The 18,163-nt window shown below is 46.7% G+C and overlaps 1 protein-coding gene across 7 annotated transcripts in view; it reads right to left on the bottom strand.

Moving 5' to 3' along the window:
* Window positions 1-18,163, bottom strand: part of ccdc175 (coiled-coil domain containing 175) — a 340,062-nt gene that overhangs the window by 59,236 nt on the left and 262,663 nt on the right. For 4 of the 7 annotated variants that reach the window (XM_069916861.1, XM_069916863.1, XM_069916862.1 and 1 more), the window contains exons 2-4: window positions 15,679-15,764; window positions 7,832-7,943; window positions 3,749-3,884 (exon numbers count right to left, since the gene is read on the bottom strand). In XM_069916861.1, coding sequence (XP_069772962.1) covers window positions 3,749-3,884; window positions 7,832-7,943; window positions 15,679-15,764 — 334 coding nt within the window. Of the gene's footprint in view, window positions 1-3,748; window positions 3,885-7,831; window positions 7,957-15,678; window positions 15,765-18,163 lie in introns of all 7 variants that reach the window. The other 3 variants (XM_069916865.1, XM_069916866.1, XM_069916864.1) reach the window with 1 other exon arrangement.

The following is an 18,163-nucleotide window of genomic DNA, read 5'->3' as shown; positions in this document are numbered from 1 at the left end:
CGCCTCCCAGCGAGGTAATGTCTCCAACGATGCACCGCTTCAACTATGGCTGGGCCTCCTTCTCGATCGAGGAGTGTCTCCTCTCTGAACCCTGGAGGGTTCTGGAGAAGAAGGCTATAGGCTGACTGGCCTGGTTCAAGGTGGCTGCCAGGGCGAAGTCGGATGCATCGCTCTTGACTTGAAACGGGACAGACTCATTGATCACGTGCAGCGTCGATGTCGGATTTGATTCGATCGAAAGCCGCTCTGGCTTTGGTCGAGAGGGGAAAGGAGGTGGTCTTGATAAGAGGACGCACCTTGTCGGCGTAGTGTGGAACTCATTGGGCGTAATACGAGAAAAGGCCCAGGCAGCGTTTGAGCGCTTTCTGGGTATGGGGGAGGGGGTAAGTCCATTAGGGGATGCATGCGGTCAGGATCTGGCAGGACTATCCCGTTCTCCACCACGCAACCTAGAATAGCGAGTCGTGTGGTCCAGAAGACACACTTGTCCAAATTGTAAGTCAGGTTCAGCCGACGGGCAGTTTGAAGAAATTTGTCTAGGTTGGCGTCGTGGTCCTGCATGTCGTGGCCGCAGATGGTGATATTGTCCAGATACGGGAAGGTAGTGGTTAGCCCGTTCTGGTCCACCATCCAGTCCATTTCCCGCTGGAAGACCGCGACACCATTCATGACCCCGAATGGTACCCTGAGAAATTGATATAGCCGCCCATTCGCTTCAAAGGCCGTGAATGGTCGGTCCTCGCAGCAGATCGGGAGCTGGTGGTAGGCCGAACGTAGGTCAATGGTGGAGAATATGCGGTATTGGGCGATCTGGTTCACCACATCCGTGATGCGTGGCAGGGGGTACACATCCAGAAGTGTGAAGTGGTTAATGGTCTGGCTATAGTCGACCACCATCCGTAGTTTTTCCCCGTTCTTGACAACCACCACCTGGGTTCTGCAGGGGCTTGAACTAGTTGTCACAAGACAGGAGCTGTTAGCGCTGGTTCTGACCACCCCCTCCAAGCTCCCCCAGAATCAGCAGTTCTGAATTAGTGCGAACATTCTGCCGTAGAACCGAGCGGGGAGAGGGAAACCAACTTGCCATTCATGGCACCGTGCCAGAACATCGTGCATGAAAGCTGCTGGGGGAGAAAGTGATATGTATCGTACATCCTAACAGGGTTGAAAAAGGTAGAAAGCTGCAAACAATTATTGACATGAATAAATTACAGTAGGAATCATGTGAGACAATTAATGTATGTAAAAGGTGATCACAGGCAGTTGCAAAAGGTCAGAGATGATTATAGATAATTACAGTTAAGGCACATGAGAAATCCAGAACAGTATCAAACATTTGAGACTCATTGCCAAAACTGTAAGCAGTAATTGTGAGAGTCTAGAAGTGCTAATCTCAAAATCTGGTAGGAAAGAGTTAACTGTAGAAAGTCAAGTAGTAGCTAAAGTCTGGTAGGTGGTGCTCTATGGAGCGACTGTCCGCTACTGCATAATGTCCATAGTGTTATACAGGAGTTGGCAGGTGGCGCTGTGCTGAGCGACTGTCCATTGCTGCTGGAAGTTTGCTGGCTGGCTGCCGGGCCGGTAAGCTGTGCTGTGCTTCACTGGGAATGAAAAACCTGTACTACCTGCCTGGTCATCAGGAAAAAGCCTCAGTAGCATCAACGACAGACATTGATGTACTGAGCGGTGTTGCGCTGGGACTGAAAAACCTGTACTATCTGCCTGGTTGGTGGAAAAAGGTTTCAGTAGCATCGACAACAGGCAAATGTTGTACTGAGCGAATAACTGAAAACCTATTACAATCTACCTTGTCAGCAGAAAAAGTCTTAGTGGCATCATCGACAGGTGGCTTTTTCATGCTTTAGTTTACAGAATCTTCCTTGGGGAGGTGGCTGAATGTATCCTGGGTCACGTTATCTTGCCTCAGGGGAGTAAGTGGTTGTCCCCGGACTGTGAGCTTCTTCTCTCAAAGAGGGGTTGCTGGTAGTTCCTGTGTCAAGTAGTCTTCCTCGGGGTAGGCTGGTGAAACATCAGGGATGTTCCCTCCGGTCACAGCTGCTGAGGTGCAAACCTCCCGATGTTTGAACAGGCAAGTTTTAAATGTCTGTGCTGCCAGCTGCAGACAACTTGCTGATAACTTCAGTGTAATGGAATGCGGGGTGTGGTAACATTCTGGAAAAACTGAGGTGCTAAAGCTATGCTGTGTTGAGCAAAAACACCCAGCCTTTTGATGTCTGCAGATAGTTTAAAATGTTGCTGATAAGTGTTCCCCTGACCTTGCAACTCATTGGCCAGACTTGTTACACAGTTCATGAGGCACACAAGACAACAGCTAGGCCTACTCCAAGTCTCCGAAGTGAGTGAGTTGGTTGCAAAATAGTCTCTCAAACTTCCAAACAGTTACCTTCTATGATGCTTACTGTTCGTTCAGTTGACCACGGAGGGAGAAATGACTGGTCTTCTGGTAATTTACTTGTTGACCTATGATGCAACACTGATTGATTTACAGTCATTCGTAGCTACGGTCAAACTGGAGCGGTGCAAAAGTAGGTTCAGCTGGGTGAGGCTGTCCACCATTTGTTCCAGGCTCTACAAGCAAGCTGTCTGCTGCAGAAGTTTTAAGCTTGGGCTTGCAGAGTGTCTGTTATTAATAGCTGGCTCATTGGCACATTGCCTTTGAGCATGTCTATTGTAGGGTCCAGCTACCAGCTAGACCCGTCGGGTCAACAATGTGGCGGATGATGTTTGTGCTCATACACCATCATGTTGAAATAATGAGACCACACCTGAAGTTGTCAGCCAGCAAAGAGAGAAGTATTTATTACAGTGTTGTCAAGCTTGATATAGACACACAGCATGTGACCTGACGTCATGCCATCTGAAGTACTAATGACCTCATGATGTAGCTACGTTGAGTAGGCCAGGGCTTCTCAGTAGACACTATGCCTTGTGGCTTTGTGGCTAGTTGCCAGTAGATACGAGGCTGTTGTGTCTGGCTGTCTCAAGACAGGAGATGTTAGCACTGGTTCTGCCCATTCCCTCCAAGTGTACCGCTACAGGTGGTCGTTATCACATTAGAAAATTCAGGAAAGTCTCTCGTTTCCCCCTACCAAGGTTGTAAGACTGCAGTGTTAACTGTCATCTCTCTCCACATCCAACTAAAAGGCTTGTGCGTAACTAAATTAACAAATCCACACCTGGAGACCAGATTCTGTGACTATTTTTTTGACCGTTTGACTTGACGTCACTGACTTGAGGTTTTCTTTTGGGGCATTTTGGGTTTGGACTGTAATAGTCTGGGTCATTTTTTTCCCCCCCACATACACGCTATAAATATCTGTTGTTAGTATAGAGATGCCATAAAGGCTTAGGTTTGGATGTTAAGCTTATTAATTCTGTTATTGGTAATTGTTATAAATTTTGAGTTAAACTTAACCCATCTGTTTATGCTTCTGTCAATTGGTGCTGGTGAGGTGTAACAGTTGTATTATGTTATTGTAAAGCCAGCCAGTTATTTTTATAATAGCACTTTTATAACACCAACCCATTAACTGCATTTTACATTAAATACTTATAGACGGAAGTCAAATTAAACTTTCACCCTATCATTCTAATTCCAGGGTCTCAGGAGATAAACCACAACGCATTCAGATGTGATTATTGAAGAAAAATAGTACAATTTCTTCCTGAAACACCTGCTGCTGTCAAAAAAAAGTTGTGAGATGTTGTGCTTTTGAAATGTACTTACAACAGAGAGGTATTATCTTGCTCCAGCCGACAGTATTCCTTTCCTAGAGCTTCGATTTGTTCTGTCATCGTCTCAATCTTGACCTTCAATTCATTTATATATGTTGCTTTTGACTCGCGGGCAGCAGCAACAGCGGCTTAAAACACAAGAAAAAATTTATCTTGAGAAAATGTAATTAAAACATTTGAATGCAGAATTTTTTAGTTCCTCTCAACATGGAACACTAACTACAAATTTGGAGAATATTGCCAAATATCATTGGGAATTGATCATTTAAAAATAATCCTCTGATGTTGTCCCACATTCCAAAAAAGTGTGCTGGCAACTTCATATTGCCCTAGAATGAATGAAGTGAATCAAGACAGTTGACGGTGGGTACACAAGATTAAAAAGTTACAGGGAAATAAGAGGGTGAACAGGTTGAATGGGATGCCAAATTGCTTATTTTTCACCCAGCATTGTGTTTTAAATACAAGAATAAATTGAATTCAAGTTTCAATTTTCACCTTTCACTTTCTTTCTTGTGGTTTACTCTTCCCTTTTCTTACTATTCCCAATGGGTCCCCTGGTTCTCAGATAAAGTCTGCCCACTGGCCCAAGCCACCAACTTCCCCATCCCCGCTGAAGCGCAAGTAGCCTTCACCTGCATCAGAAGGGATATCACCAACGGCATGATGCATGCCGTGGATGAAAACACCCCATTCCAAGTGGAGTGCAATGCCTCTGACGTTGCTCTCGCTGTGACTCTCAACCAAGGGGGCAGACCTGTGGCCTTTTTCTCCCTAACCCTTCATGGCTCAGAGCTCGGGCACTCCTCCATCGAAAAGAAGGCCCAGGTGATTGTGGAAGCAGTCCACCACTGGCACCACCACCTGGCAGGCACAAGGTTCACCCTCCTCACAGATCAGAAAATGGTGGCATTCACGTTCAGTGCCACCCATAGAAGCAAGATGAAAATCAACAAGATCTTGTGCTGGAGAGCGGAACTAGCCACGTTCAGCTACAACATTCAGTATAGGCCGGTGAAGCTCAATGGCTCCCCTGATGCCCTGTCCTGTACCTGCGCCAGTGCACAGTCTGACCAACATCAGGTGCTGCATGACTCCCTTTGCCCCCTGGGCATCACGTGCTTCTACCATTTTGTGAAATCCCTAAATCTCCCCTTCATTGTCCAGGAAGTCCAGACCATGACCGAGTCCTGCCGGGTCTGTGCAGAGTGCAAACTACGCTTCTTCCACCCAGCACAGGCCCACATATTAAAGGCTGCTTGACCCTTCAAGCGAATCAGCATCGACTTTAAGGGGACACTACCTTTCACGAACAAGAATGTCTATTTCCTCTTGGTTATAGATGAATACTCCCGTTTCCCATTTGCCATCCCTTGCCCTGATTCCTCCACTGCCTCTGTTATCAAGGTATGGGCGCAGATTTTTACCACGTTCGGATATCCAGCATTCATCCACAGTGACTGGGGTCTAGCTTCATGAATGAGGAGCTGCACCAGTATCTGGCGATGTGAGGCATTGCATCTATTTGCACGACTAGCTACAATCCCAGGGGCAACAAGCAGGTAGAAGTGAAAATGGGAAGCCAGACCTCCTGGCCCTTAGGTCAAAAGGATGGTCCACTAACTATGGGCAGGAGGCCCTTCACGAGGTGCTCCAAGCCATACGGTCAGTCTTCTGTATAGCTACCAACCAGACCCCTCATGAACGCCTCTTTACCTTCCCCAGGAAATTGGTGATGGTATTCTCACAGCTGATGTCTCCAGGACCAGTCCTCCTCCTTACACACCTGAGGACATATAAATTTGATCCCCGGTTGAGCAAGTGCACCTCCTCCATGCCAACTCACATTTCGCTACTTTTCATACCCCAATGGAAGTGAGGATACTGTCGCAACACGGGACCTAGCATTGGCAGGAGCCCATCATGGGCACCCCTAGCATCTCCAGAACCCTCCCAGAGCCAACATCCTCTCCCCACCCACCATCAACCATGGGACTCCGCTACCTGTGGACCCATCCCAGACCTATATCCCCTCACTGCCATGCACCACCCTGCATGCACCAACCACTGCTGATCCGGCCAACTTTCAGGAAGCCCTGTCCCCACCGACCATTGACCAGGAGCCTGTCCTGAGATGGTCCCAAAGGCAACAGTGACCACCAGATCGCCTGAATTTGTAGATCTGTAAATAAGTTTTTCTCTCCTAACTATTTTGTATCTAGCAGACACTCAGCATGAAGATGGTGGTGGACACTGTTTTCCCCCTCCCATCCCCCTCAGGGACTCATTTTAAGAAGGGGATGAATATGGTGATACAACCACTGGACTATCTGTGACTGCCTGCCTACTGCAGGGGGTAACCCATTGTATCTGAAGGGAGGAAACCCGGAGATTGGCTCCACCAACTTCCTGCCAATCACTGGCCCCACATAAAGCCTCACGTCAGCCCTTGGGTGGGAGAAGAGCACATGGAGCCAGAAGGGACACTGAACTTTGTGAGCGTTTTAAGTTAATTAAAGCCTGTAGCATAGCCTTTGTAGTTGATCTTGCTTGTTCGCACTGCGATGCATCACCGATCCCTATTGCTTAAGTCACAATTGCTGCCTGCTGCAACCTTCAAGCAGAAGGTACAGAAGCCTGAAGTCCAGCATCTCCAGATTTGAGTAGTTTTTTCTTCCACAGCTATGAGGCTCTTGAACCTTCTCAAACTATTGACACCATAAATTTAATGTACAGTAGTCCTCCTTTATCTGTGGGAGATATGTTCCAAGACCCCAGCGGATGCCTGAAACGATGGATAGTAATGAACCCTATACAGGGTAAGTGCCGCTTAATGTCAACGATACGTTCTATGAAAATGGGCATTATGTGACGGATATTGTGCGAACACCATATTATGCACTTAGAAAAGATATATGGGATACTGTAGTGTACCTGTAAACTTTTTATTTATAAGTAGGGATCAGTGTGGAGTCCGACAAGGGACAGTGGGATCAGCATGGGGATGGACATGAGACTATGGGGAGAGAGTGGGACAGTGGGATCAGCATGGGGATTGATACAAGGCTGTGGGGAGAACACAGGGCAGTAGGGCTAGCTTGGACTGATACAGGGCTGTGGGGAGAGAGCAAGGCAGTCGGATCAGTTTTGGATTGCGAGTAACTGAAACCGTGGGATAAGGGGGAACCACTGTATAGAGTTGATGTTAGTGTATCTTATGTAGCTGTGTGGCTGCAGCAAGTAAGAATTGCAGTGCCTCTGTATATTGCACATCCTGTATGTATATGATTATAAACTCTCATTTATTCATAAGAAATGCAGATGCTGGAACCTTTAAGCGAGTGTTCCAACCCCAATAAAAAAAAATTGATAGACCATCGATCTGCATGAATGCTGCTTGACTCATTGAGTTTATCCAGCTACTCCAACTTTATTCTTCTCAAATTCACTGTCTTCAGAATCACAATGCCTGCTCTTCCCTTTTCATTAGCGACTCATTTGTCAGGCCATCTTCCAGAATTTGCACTATGTCAGGACCAAACACTTTCTTCACGTCCCCCATTCCCTACAGAATTCTGCAGAGATGATTCTCTTTGAAACATCCTAATCTACCAGACACACTTGCATTACATGGCAACCTCATTCTCCAAAACAGGGCAGGGTAGAAAACTTAGCCTTTCATTTCTTCCTTCCCACTATCCAAGGTCCTATAAACTGAAACATGCATCCCTCTAAATTCAGTTGGACTGTTTTTGTTGCTCAAAATGTGTACTTCTTTACCTTTGGGAGATTAAATAAATTTCGAGTGAACACAAGAATGATGCTGATTTCCTGCCATTTGCTATTTTAATTCTGAGTTTTACTTTGTTTTCCACCTTTACTCTGCCCCATTCAATAAGCTCTGGCTGTGGTCTTTTACACTGTTCCAAAGAAGTTCAATGGAAGACCACCTCATCTTTTAGATACGGGATATCAAGATGAACAGTTTCATATCATTTTACCCATTTTATTCCAAGCAGCTAAAGATTCTGCTATTCAAATTAGACATGCAGCAAAGGAAACTGCAATTTCTTACCTGCTATTTGTTGTTTTAGTTTGTTAGGAAGTTCAGAAAGCTTGTATCGCAATTTACTGGCTTCAATAGTTTCCACTTCAAGCATTTCATGGATGCTTCTCCTGGCTTCCTCCTGGACAGAACAACTTTTAATTATAAAGCACATTTTCCAACGTGCTTCACAGGTACATTAGCAAAATAAAGGTTAATGCCAAGACACAAAGTAATTTAAGGCAAACTGCCAAATAAGAAGATTTTAACAAGTCATTTAAAGGACAGAGCAGAAGGGCAGAGAAGTAGAAAGATGGTAGGGAGGGAAATCCAGAGCTCAGTCTGCTGGCAGACCAATATTTGGATCTGTTACACTCAGGGATGAGCAAGAGGTCACAATTGGAGGAGTGTAGACTTCCAGAAAGAAAAGGTAACAAAACTAGAGAGGGATTTTAAAGAAATGTGTACAATGTAAAATCATGGGATTACTTCATTGTGGGTCAACAGCAAATGAATGTCCTCTTTATATCAAGTCAAGTTCAATCTATTGTATATACTTGTGTAGTCATCAAATTTTTTAAACCAATTTTTCAGGTCGAGGTGAGGATCTGTGGTGAGGGCAAAGGGAGCTTGGATGGGTGGGCAGTCAGGACTTCGGGTGTTCAGATGTGCAGGCAGTTGGGACATCAGAAGCTCAGATGGGCAGGTGGTTGGGGTCTCGCGAGCTCGGATGGGCAGGCGGTCAGGATGTTGGGAGCTTGAATGGGCAGGCTGTCGGGGTGTCAGGAGCTCGGCTGAGCGGGTGGATGGGGCTAAAAGATGGGGATGCGGGGGGGGAGTTGATATTTACACGGGTCATATGAAAACAACGATTTTTAGGCCAAAAAAGTGGATTTGACTATTACATACATGGTATCGATGATTACACGAGTATAGAGAGTATAGAGATTAATGGCATTGCTCATTTATATATTCAGAACATATACCTGGCTTTGTAGAATGGAGTCAGATCCCTCCACAGGGTATGAAATCATGTAGGTCCAAAATGAATTTAGAACCCATACACAAATATGCCACCAACTTGTATCTGCCCATCCTTACCATCTCTTTCAATTTAGTTGAAGTTCTTAGAAGTGGACCAGGATTTGACAAAAATAATTTTCTGTTATATCGTATCAATATACTTTTTGCTTGATTATTTTGAGTTACAGCAATAATTTTTACAATTTCAGCACTCAGCCCAAGTTTCACCAAGTCAGAAATGTTGATCAGTTTTTATTTATTTATTATTTGGGATGACAAGGCCAGCATTTACTGAGAATGCTGACTCTTTAACAAACAGAAAGATCTATGACCTAATATGTTAACTGTTTAAGTTTCCACAAATGTCACTTGAACTGCTGAGTGTCTCCCATACCTACTTAATTTATTTCAGATTTCTACTGCCTGGAGTTTTTTTTTTGAAAATTTTATTTAAGAATTTTGTAAAATATTACAAGGAAAGAAAATACAAAGATACAAATACAGATATATAAAAAAGAAAAAAAAATACAAAATATGAAAAATAATGATTATATTGCCCCACCCTCCTCCCTCCCTCTACTAGCTACAGTATATTAACTCTCTTCCCCACCGCTCAGGGGCTTACAAAAAATTATACATTTAAAATTAATTAATCAATGTGCCAAATCTTTACATAACTTTTACTTAAGATCAATTGGCATATAATCCAAATATAAACTCCAAATTTTAACAAAATAATTGTTATTTTTTCCAAATATAAACATGATTGCAGTTCATTATGCCATCTTTGTAGATTCAATTCCACCTTATTTTTCCAAGTTATCATTATAAATTTTCTTGCAACCACTAATGTTAACCGCAAAAATGCCAATTGTGGCTTATCAGCCAATCCCAAAGTAACAGCATTTATGTAACCCAATAAACACATCATTGGATCGATTGTAAATAAATCTCTCAAAAATTTAATAACTTTTTCCCCAAAAGGATTGTGGCGGTATGCCAGGCAGGCGAACCGGCCCCGTTTGTCACGCATGCGGCGGAGCAGCTAGCCAAAATGGCACCGTCAGGGGTTTCCTCCTGACCTCGGCACTGGGCTCAGAAGCCCGTGCTTGGGGACCCACATGACACCCCAGTGACGTCGGGGCCCCCCCAACGTGGTTCTCAGCCAGGTCCGGGCTGGGAGTATAAGACCAGCCAGGCAGCCTGCAATAAATCAGTTTTTTGCTCACTGAACTCAACCCATCTGGTTGAGCGATCCTTCAGTTAGCAGTGTAGCTGCCGTTACAATTGGTGACCCCAACAGGTTCAAACGTCTTTGAACCCAACATGTATGACCCTTCGATCAAGCTTCCTGTCTTCTGGGTTCAGGAGCCAGAGACCTGGTTCAGCCACGCAGAGGCTCAGTTTCACTTCCGCCTGATTTAATTGGATTTGATCAAGTTTTACCATGTGGTTGCTGCCCTGGACCAGGCCACCGCCAAACGAGTGCTGCACCTGATTTAGGACCCACCCACGGAAGATAAGTAAGGGACCATCAAGCGGGTGCTCACCAGCTCCCTCGGCCTCTGCAGGAGCCAGCGTGCCGCTCAGACGCTGCGACTCGACGCCTCGGGGGACAGAACTCCAATCGAGTTGATGGACAAGATGCTCGTGCTCATGGGCGATCACACCAACTGCCCACTCTTCGAGCGCATCTTCCTCGACCATCTGCCTGAAGAGATCTGGCCATTACTGTCCCAGGATGCATGGTCGACCCTAGGAAGGTCACTCAAAAGGCTCAGGAGCTCTGGCTCGAATGATTCCCGGAGGGCTCAGCAGTCCAGCAGGTTACGAGCCAAGGGCATGACCATGCCAAGCCTTCCTCTAGCACTGCAGTGGAACACCCGGCCCCTGCAGGGGCCTCAAAGAGCATAGCCAGAAGCATGTCATCCACTTCCAGCCTCTGCTTCTTCCACCAGCATTGGGGAGCCAAGGCTCAAAAGACCTCGAGGACCTCCGATCTGTGCAGCCAATTCGATGGAGATCCAAACGTATGGAGACAAGACCATCCACTTCCAGATCGGCCAGAGGAAGTTCTCATGGAGATTCACCATTTCATCCCTTCCAACCACCATCACAGGTGTCGACTTTCTCCTCGTCCACGGACTCCTGGTCAACATTCAAGGTAGGCGACTGGTAGATGCCCGTACCTTCCAATCTGTTCGCCACCACACCTCCCGCACAGAGCAGCTGCAGATGGCCACGGTCAGCACGCCCAAGGACGAGTTTCAGCGTATCCTGGACAAGTTCCCGTCCCTCATCAAGCTGCAGTTCGCCGTCGCCTCACCACGCCACGGGTGTTTCACTACAACCCCACCAAGGCCCGCCGGTCCACGCCAAGACACGCTGGGTCCCGCCGGATAAGATCCAGATAGCAAAGGAAGAGTTTTTGCATCTGCAGGAGTTGGGGATCATTTGACACTCCGACAGTCCTTGGGCCTCACCACTCCACCTGGTCCCGAAAGCCTCCAGCAGCTGGTGCCCCGCAGAGATTATCAACGGCTTAACGACGCGACAGTACCTGACTGTTACCCGATCCCTCACATCCAGGATTTTACAGCCAACCTGCATGGTGCGAGGGTATTCTCCAAGGTCGAGCTGGTGCGCGGGTATCACCAAATCGCGGTGCACCCTGAGGACATACCCAAAACGGCCATCATCAACCCCTTCGGCTTGTTCGAGTTCCTACGTATGCCGTTCGGGCTCAAGAACGCCGCCTAGACCTTCCAGCGCCTTATGGACACAGTGGGCAGGGATTTGAATTTTTTATTCATTAACCTGGATTACATCCTTGTCGTCAGCAGAGACCAAGCACAACACAAGTCTCACCTGTGCACCCTCTTCTTCTGACTGGCCGACTTCAGCCTAATGATCAATCCAGCTAAGTGTCAGTTCAGGAATGGGTCCATCTAGTTCCTGGGCCATACCATCATGGCTGAAGGAGCCACACCTGCCGCTACAAAGGTCAAACACTACAAAGAGTTCTACGCACGGACAAACACAAGGGGCTACAGGAGTTCGCGGGTATGATCAATTTCTATAACCGCTTAATTCCAGGTGCTGTGTGCATCATGCAGCTGCTCTTCGCCCTCATCGTGGCCAAAGACAAGACACTCGCGTGGACTCCAGAAGCCAGCAGGGAATTCGAAGCCATGAAATATGCCCTCACGAAGGCTACCCTGCTCGTCCACCCACGCACCGACCTGCATATGGCGCTCTCCGTTGGTGCCTCTGCCACAGCCGTCAGAGCCATCCTGGAGCAGCAGGTGAATGGATAGTGGAAACCACTGGCATTCTTTAGCCGACTTCTTTGCCCACCAGAGCGCAACTATAGCGCTTTCAATCGTGAGTTGCTGGGCATGTACCTGGCGGTGCGTCATTTCCACTATTTCTTGGAGGGGAGGCCTTTCACCATTTTTACCAACCACAAACCCCTCACTCAGGCACTCGCTATGGCAAGAGATCCCTGGTCGGCCCGCCAACAGCATCATCTCTCCTTCATGTTGGAGTTCACCACTGAAATTCGACACAACGAGGGGAAAGACAACGTGGTCACCGATGCACTCTCACGACTGGCCATTTGCGCGCTGACACCCGGCCTCGACTTCGACCAGCTCGTCCAGGACCAGAAGTCCGACGAGGAGACATGGGCCTTCAGGACTGCCATCACGGGCCTGCGGTTCCAGGACCTCCCGACCCATCATGGTGAGGGCACCGTCCTGTGCGATGTCTCCGTGGGCACCCCGCGACTAGTGGTTCCCCAGCAGTGGCACAGGCAAGTCTTCCACCATATCCATGACCTTTCCCACCCTTCCATCAGGTCCACGGTCGATATGGTGGCAGAACATTTCGTCTGGCACAGGCTTTGGAAGCAAATTACGGATTACAAGATTTCGAACACGTCTGGGAATGGTTCAGTCACATACATGTGGACATCGTCGGACCCTTACCCATTTCCCAAGGTAACCATTACCTTTTCATAGTGGTATCACCCACAGGCCAATGGGCGATTGCACTGCCACCTTAAGATGGCACTTATGGCCCGCCTCACCAGCCCTGATTGGGTGGATGAGCTGCCTTGGGAGATCCTGGGCATTCGCTCGACACCCAAAGATGACCTACAGTCATCATCAACTGAGCTGGTCTATGATGCACCACTAGCCCTCGCCGGTGAGTTCGTCAACGCACCTCACAACCCCCAGAGGTCACTACATGGTCTACTTCCCCGCCTCCAGGCCCATTTGGACTCCTTCACACATCCACTGCCGCCCAGACACAGCACTCGGGCCTCTTACATTTCCAGCAAGCTGTATTCCGCAGAGTACATTTTTAACAGGTGGGGCCCATCCACAGCACCTCTACAAAGATCATATGAAGGGCTGTACAAAGTCGTCCAGCATTCAGGATCCACTTTCACACTGGACATAAGAGGGAACTGCTTACGGTGGACAGGTTAAAGCCAGCCCACCTCGACCCCACTGAACCAGTAGTTGTGGCCCAACCCAAGAAGCGAGGCCGCCAGGCAAAAAAGGACATTTGCGCCGGTTCTGGGGGGGGGGGGTGGGGGGTGGGCTGTGTGGTGGTACGCCATTAGGCAGGTGAACTGGCCCCGCTTGTCACGCACGCAGTGGGGCAGCCGGCCAAAATGGTGCCGTCGGGGATTTCCTCCCGACCTTGGCACTGGGCTAAGAAGCCCGCGCTTGGGGACCCATATGACGCCCTGGTGATGTCGGGGCCCCCCAACGTGGTTCCCAGCCAAGTCCGGGTTGGGAGTACAAGACCAGCCAGGCAGCCTGCAATAAATCAGTTTTTTGCTCACTGAACTCAACCCGTCTGGTTGTGCGATCCTTCAGTTAGCAGTGTAGCCGCCACTACAGGATTTAACTTTCTTACATGTCCATACACAATGTATAAAAGTACCTGTCTTTTCTCCACATCTAAAACACAGATCTGTTAGACTAAATCCATATTTCTTCAACTTCTCAGGAGTCAAATATAATTGATGAATAAAATTATAATTAACCATACTATATCTCACATTAATTAATTTTGTAACACTATCAATACACATATTTGACCATTCCTCCCAAGACAATTAAGTATCTAAATCTTTCTCCCATTTCTCTTTTATCCTATATAGCCCAACTTTATCCATCTTTTCTTGCAACAACCTATACATATCTGATATAAATCCTTTGATTTCCTTGTCAACCATTAAAATGTCAAACTTAGATTGACTTGGTAAAATTAAATCCTTACCAAATTGTGTTTGCAAAAAATCTCGAACTTAATAATAAGCAAAAATAGATTTTGCAGAAATATCAAAATTCTCTATTAAATGTAGAAAATTTACCCACCTCAAAACAATCCTGTATAATACTAATTCCTTTCAGTTCCCAATTTTTCAAATAAGGATTATTTAAAGAAAACGGAATTAGTTTATTCTGATACAATGGTGATTTAATCAAAATTTTGCCTTTAGAGCCTATAAGTTATACCAAATATCAAATATATGTCTTAATACTGGTCATTTATATTTTCGTAACAATAAAGGATTCCATTTATAAATAAATTGACTCATTTCTTTTTCAGAAATTTGATCCAATTCACTGCCTGGAGTTTTATATTCTTTTGATCATTGTACAGCTGTTCTTTGGCAATCCTGGTTATTTACGATGACAAACCTTTTTAGAAAAAAAAACGCACCATCCCAAATCATGAGATCTTTCAACATACATCATCTGTCCTCAGTTAGTGTAGTAAAATGAAGTTCTAATCTTAGTTAAATGTTGCATTATATGCTTCAGATCTTGCATCTTTAACATCTGTCCATTTTGATTCTATAGAGTAACGGCTGTTTGTGGTATTTGAGAAAGCAATATGTTGAAAATATGTTCTTTGTGCAAAACATGCACAACTCCTCTGTTCAAAATGGGGGTGAGACAACATGGGTTAACCTAGAAGTTAGAAGCATGTTACATGTGTTATGTGATGCTAATAGCAGGCTGCTGGATATGGTCAGCAGGTTAAACTCTACCAATGGAGAGAGGAAAGTTTTGCCAAAAATCAGAGATGGATCAGCAGCAGAAATGATCAGTCTGATAATAGACAGAAAGAGCAAGTTACCAATAGAGAATTCAGTTTTGAGTTCTAAAGATTGTGAAGTGCCTAGGTGGAAGACAAACTTGCACTAAATGTCAATGTAACCACAGATAGGTCAGGGTAAAGAACTCGGCGTCTCTCCAACAGCAAAGAGATCACTCAGTTTACATTTGGTTTCTCCAATTCAGAGGAGACCCAAGTTATAAGCACAGAACATAGTACATTAGATTGGAAGAGTAAGTAACCATTATTTCATTCAATGTGGAGGCTGATGGAATGGAAGGCCAGAACCAGGAAAGGGGATGAGAGTAGAGGTGTAGGAAATAGATGAGGTGCAATCAAGGTTTCTGTTTACAATGGCAGACGCGAAGTCACTTTTCAAGAAAGAAGACATTTCAGACATCTGTGTGAAAGTCTTACCATAATAGCAAATGTGGAAATGGAAGGACTGCAATAAGTCACAAAATTTGCCTGACAGAAATATATTCATTCTGCACACTTCTTTTAAATGAATAAATACTATGGTAAAGAAGCCGATAATTATTGAACATCCTGTCATACAAGTTCTTAATCTGTTTGCCATTTATCTTGGTTTAAGATCATATATTCTTCTATTTGAACCAAATCTGCAATCGACCACTCAAACAGACTTCCAAAATGTAAACATAAGGCCCCTTGAAATATTATTGATACATTAAATTAAGACTGCTTACTAGCTGATTAACTCCTTCAGCAATCTTTGCAAAATGTTGAATAGCTCCATGTCCAAAGTAAATGCTGTTGTCTTTCAGTTGTTTTTCTGAAAAATATACAATATTTAGACATTTTAACATTCAGATTCAAGACACATTTTATTGAAATAAAATAGTTAAGATAAGTGAATTTTAAAAATATCATATTTTACAATTATATTCAGAGTATTGAATAAAACCATTCATCACCCCCATATTTTTATTCTTTTTCAATCTTTTTATTGTTTTTTAAAAAAAAAATCAGGTTGCATAGATACATATGATATAATGTTCAGGTAAAGATAAAATAGAATTACCAACGATAAACAACAATAAACAAGATACGTTATGATCCATGTTCTGATGAAAAAAAACAGAAAAAAAACCATCTGTTGCTTATCTAATTTTTAACCCCAACCTGAGCAATTGCTGGCAAAGTCAGGCATCAACTACTAATTTTGATATTAATAGGTTCAAAAAAAAAAAGGAAAGGGGAAAAAATAATAAGGATCAAAAATAATTGATCTATAAATTTCAAAAATAGTTGGAAAAAGAACCCCAAAGAAAATTAATACTCGCTGTAGTAGTTGTGACGCACAGTAAGTAACTAGAGAAGCTGAGACTGATCTACAGACTTTTATTCACAATGGACAAGAACATCATCCTGTGAAGTGACCTGGGTTTTCTGGGGAAGGGTTAGGGTGATGGAGGCTTTATACAAGGTCAAAAGAAGGAGGGGCCGCAGGACAGGGTGGAGCCAGGTAATCAGAAATACAATGCAGTTCACCACATTCACCCCTTGCGATGTGAGGCACAAAATTTTACAGGTTAAGCCAGTCCGGTGGTTTCATCTTCCATACTGACCGACAGAGTGGTGATCGTGGGTTTGTGGCCAGAGGCACTGTCTCATTCCAGACCTCCAGCGCTGTGTCCACCTGCAGGGGGCATGACCACTCGGCTGGAGTGACTGGGGTGGGGGGGGAGGGCGCAGCGATACGTAATGCATGACTGCGGAAGGGGGGGTGCTGTCTGGTGGGTGTGCTCCTCGGGGCCCTTCACATGTGCGAGGTCCCAGATGGGGTGTTTCCTCACGCCCTTTCGGGTAGACTACATACACATATTGGGGGTTTGCTTGGAGGAACTGAACCTTTTTGACCAGGGGGTTAGTTTTATGGCCCCTCAAGTTTTCACAGCAGGACCAGCCCGGGGATGTCAGCCAAGAGGGTAGGGTGGTCCTCGACGCGGACTTCCTGGGGAAGTAGCAAATTCTTTCATGAGGGGTAGCGTTAGTGGCAATACATAGCAGAGATCAAGTGGCATGCAGCACTTAAAGGCGAACCACTTGTGGGGGCGATGGTTTGGTGTGGGGAGGAGAGACTGTGAAGGGGTGGTGTGGGGAGGGGGGGGAAATGGTTTGGTGTGGGGAGGAGAGACTGTGAAGGGGTGTTGTTGGGAGGGGGTCCGAGTGAGGGGGCGCGGGGAGGAGAGACTGTGAAGGGGTGGGGTGGTGTGGGGAGGGGGTCAGAGTGAGGGGGCGCAGGGAGGAGAGACTGTGAAGGGGTGGTGTGGGGAGGGGGGACGATGGTTTGGTGTGGGGAGGAGAGACTGTGAAGGGGTGGTGTGGGGAGGGGGAGCGATGGTTTGGTGTGGGGAGGAGACTGTGAAGGGGTGGTGTGGGGAGGGGGGCGATGGTTTGGTGTGGGGAGGAGAGACTGTGAAGGGGTGGTGTGGGGAGGAGAGACTGTGAAGGGGTGGTGTGGGGAGGGGGGAGATGGTTTGGTGTGGGGAGGAGAGACTGTGAAGGGGTGGTGTGGGGAGGGGGGGCGATGGTTTGGTGTGGGGAGGAGAGACTGTGAAGGGGTGGTGTGGGGAGGGGGGGGCGATGGTTTGGTGTGGGGAGGAGAGACTGTGAAGGGGTGGTGTGGGGAGGGGGGCGATGGTTTGGTGTGGGGAGGAGAGACTGTGAAGGGGTGGTGTAGGGAGGGGGGGCGATGGTTTGGTGTGGGGAGGAGAGACTGTGAAGGGGTGGTGTGGGGAGGGGGGGCGATGGTTTGGTGTGGGGAGGAGAGACTGTGAAGGGGTGGTGTGGGGAGGGGGGGCGATGGTTTGGTGTGGGGAGGAGAGACTGTGAAGGGGTGGTGTGGGGAGGGGGGGGCGATGGTTTGGTGTGGGGAGGAGAGACTGTGAAGGGGTGGTGTGGGGAGGGGGGCGATGGTTTGGTGTGGGGAGGAGAGACTGTGAAGGGGTGGTGTGGGGAGGGGGGGGCGATGGTTTGGTGTGGGGAAGGAGAGACTGTGAAGGGGTGGTGTGGGGAGGGGGGGCGATGGTTTGGTGTGGGGAGGAGAGACTGTGAAGGGGTGGTGTGGGGAGGGGGGGCGATGGTTTGGTGTGGGGAGGAGAGACTGTGAAGGGGTGGTGTGGGGAGGGGGGGGGCGATGGTTTGGTGTGGGGAGGAGAGACTGTGAAG

The sequence above is a fragment of the Narcine bancroftii genome, chromosome 2 (assembly GCF_036971445.1).
Source record: "Narcine bancroftii isolate sNarBan1 chromosome 2, sNarBan1.hap1, whole genome shotgun sequence".
Lineage (NCBI taxonomy): Eukaryota > Metazoa > Chordata > Chondrichthyes > Torpediniformes > Narcinidae > Narcine > Narcine bancroftii.
This window is presented reverse-complemented; position numbering and strand designations above follow the sequence as displayed.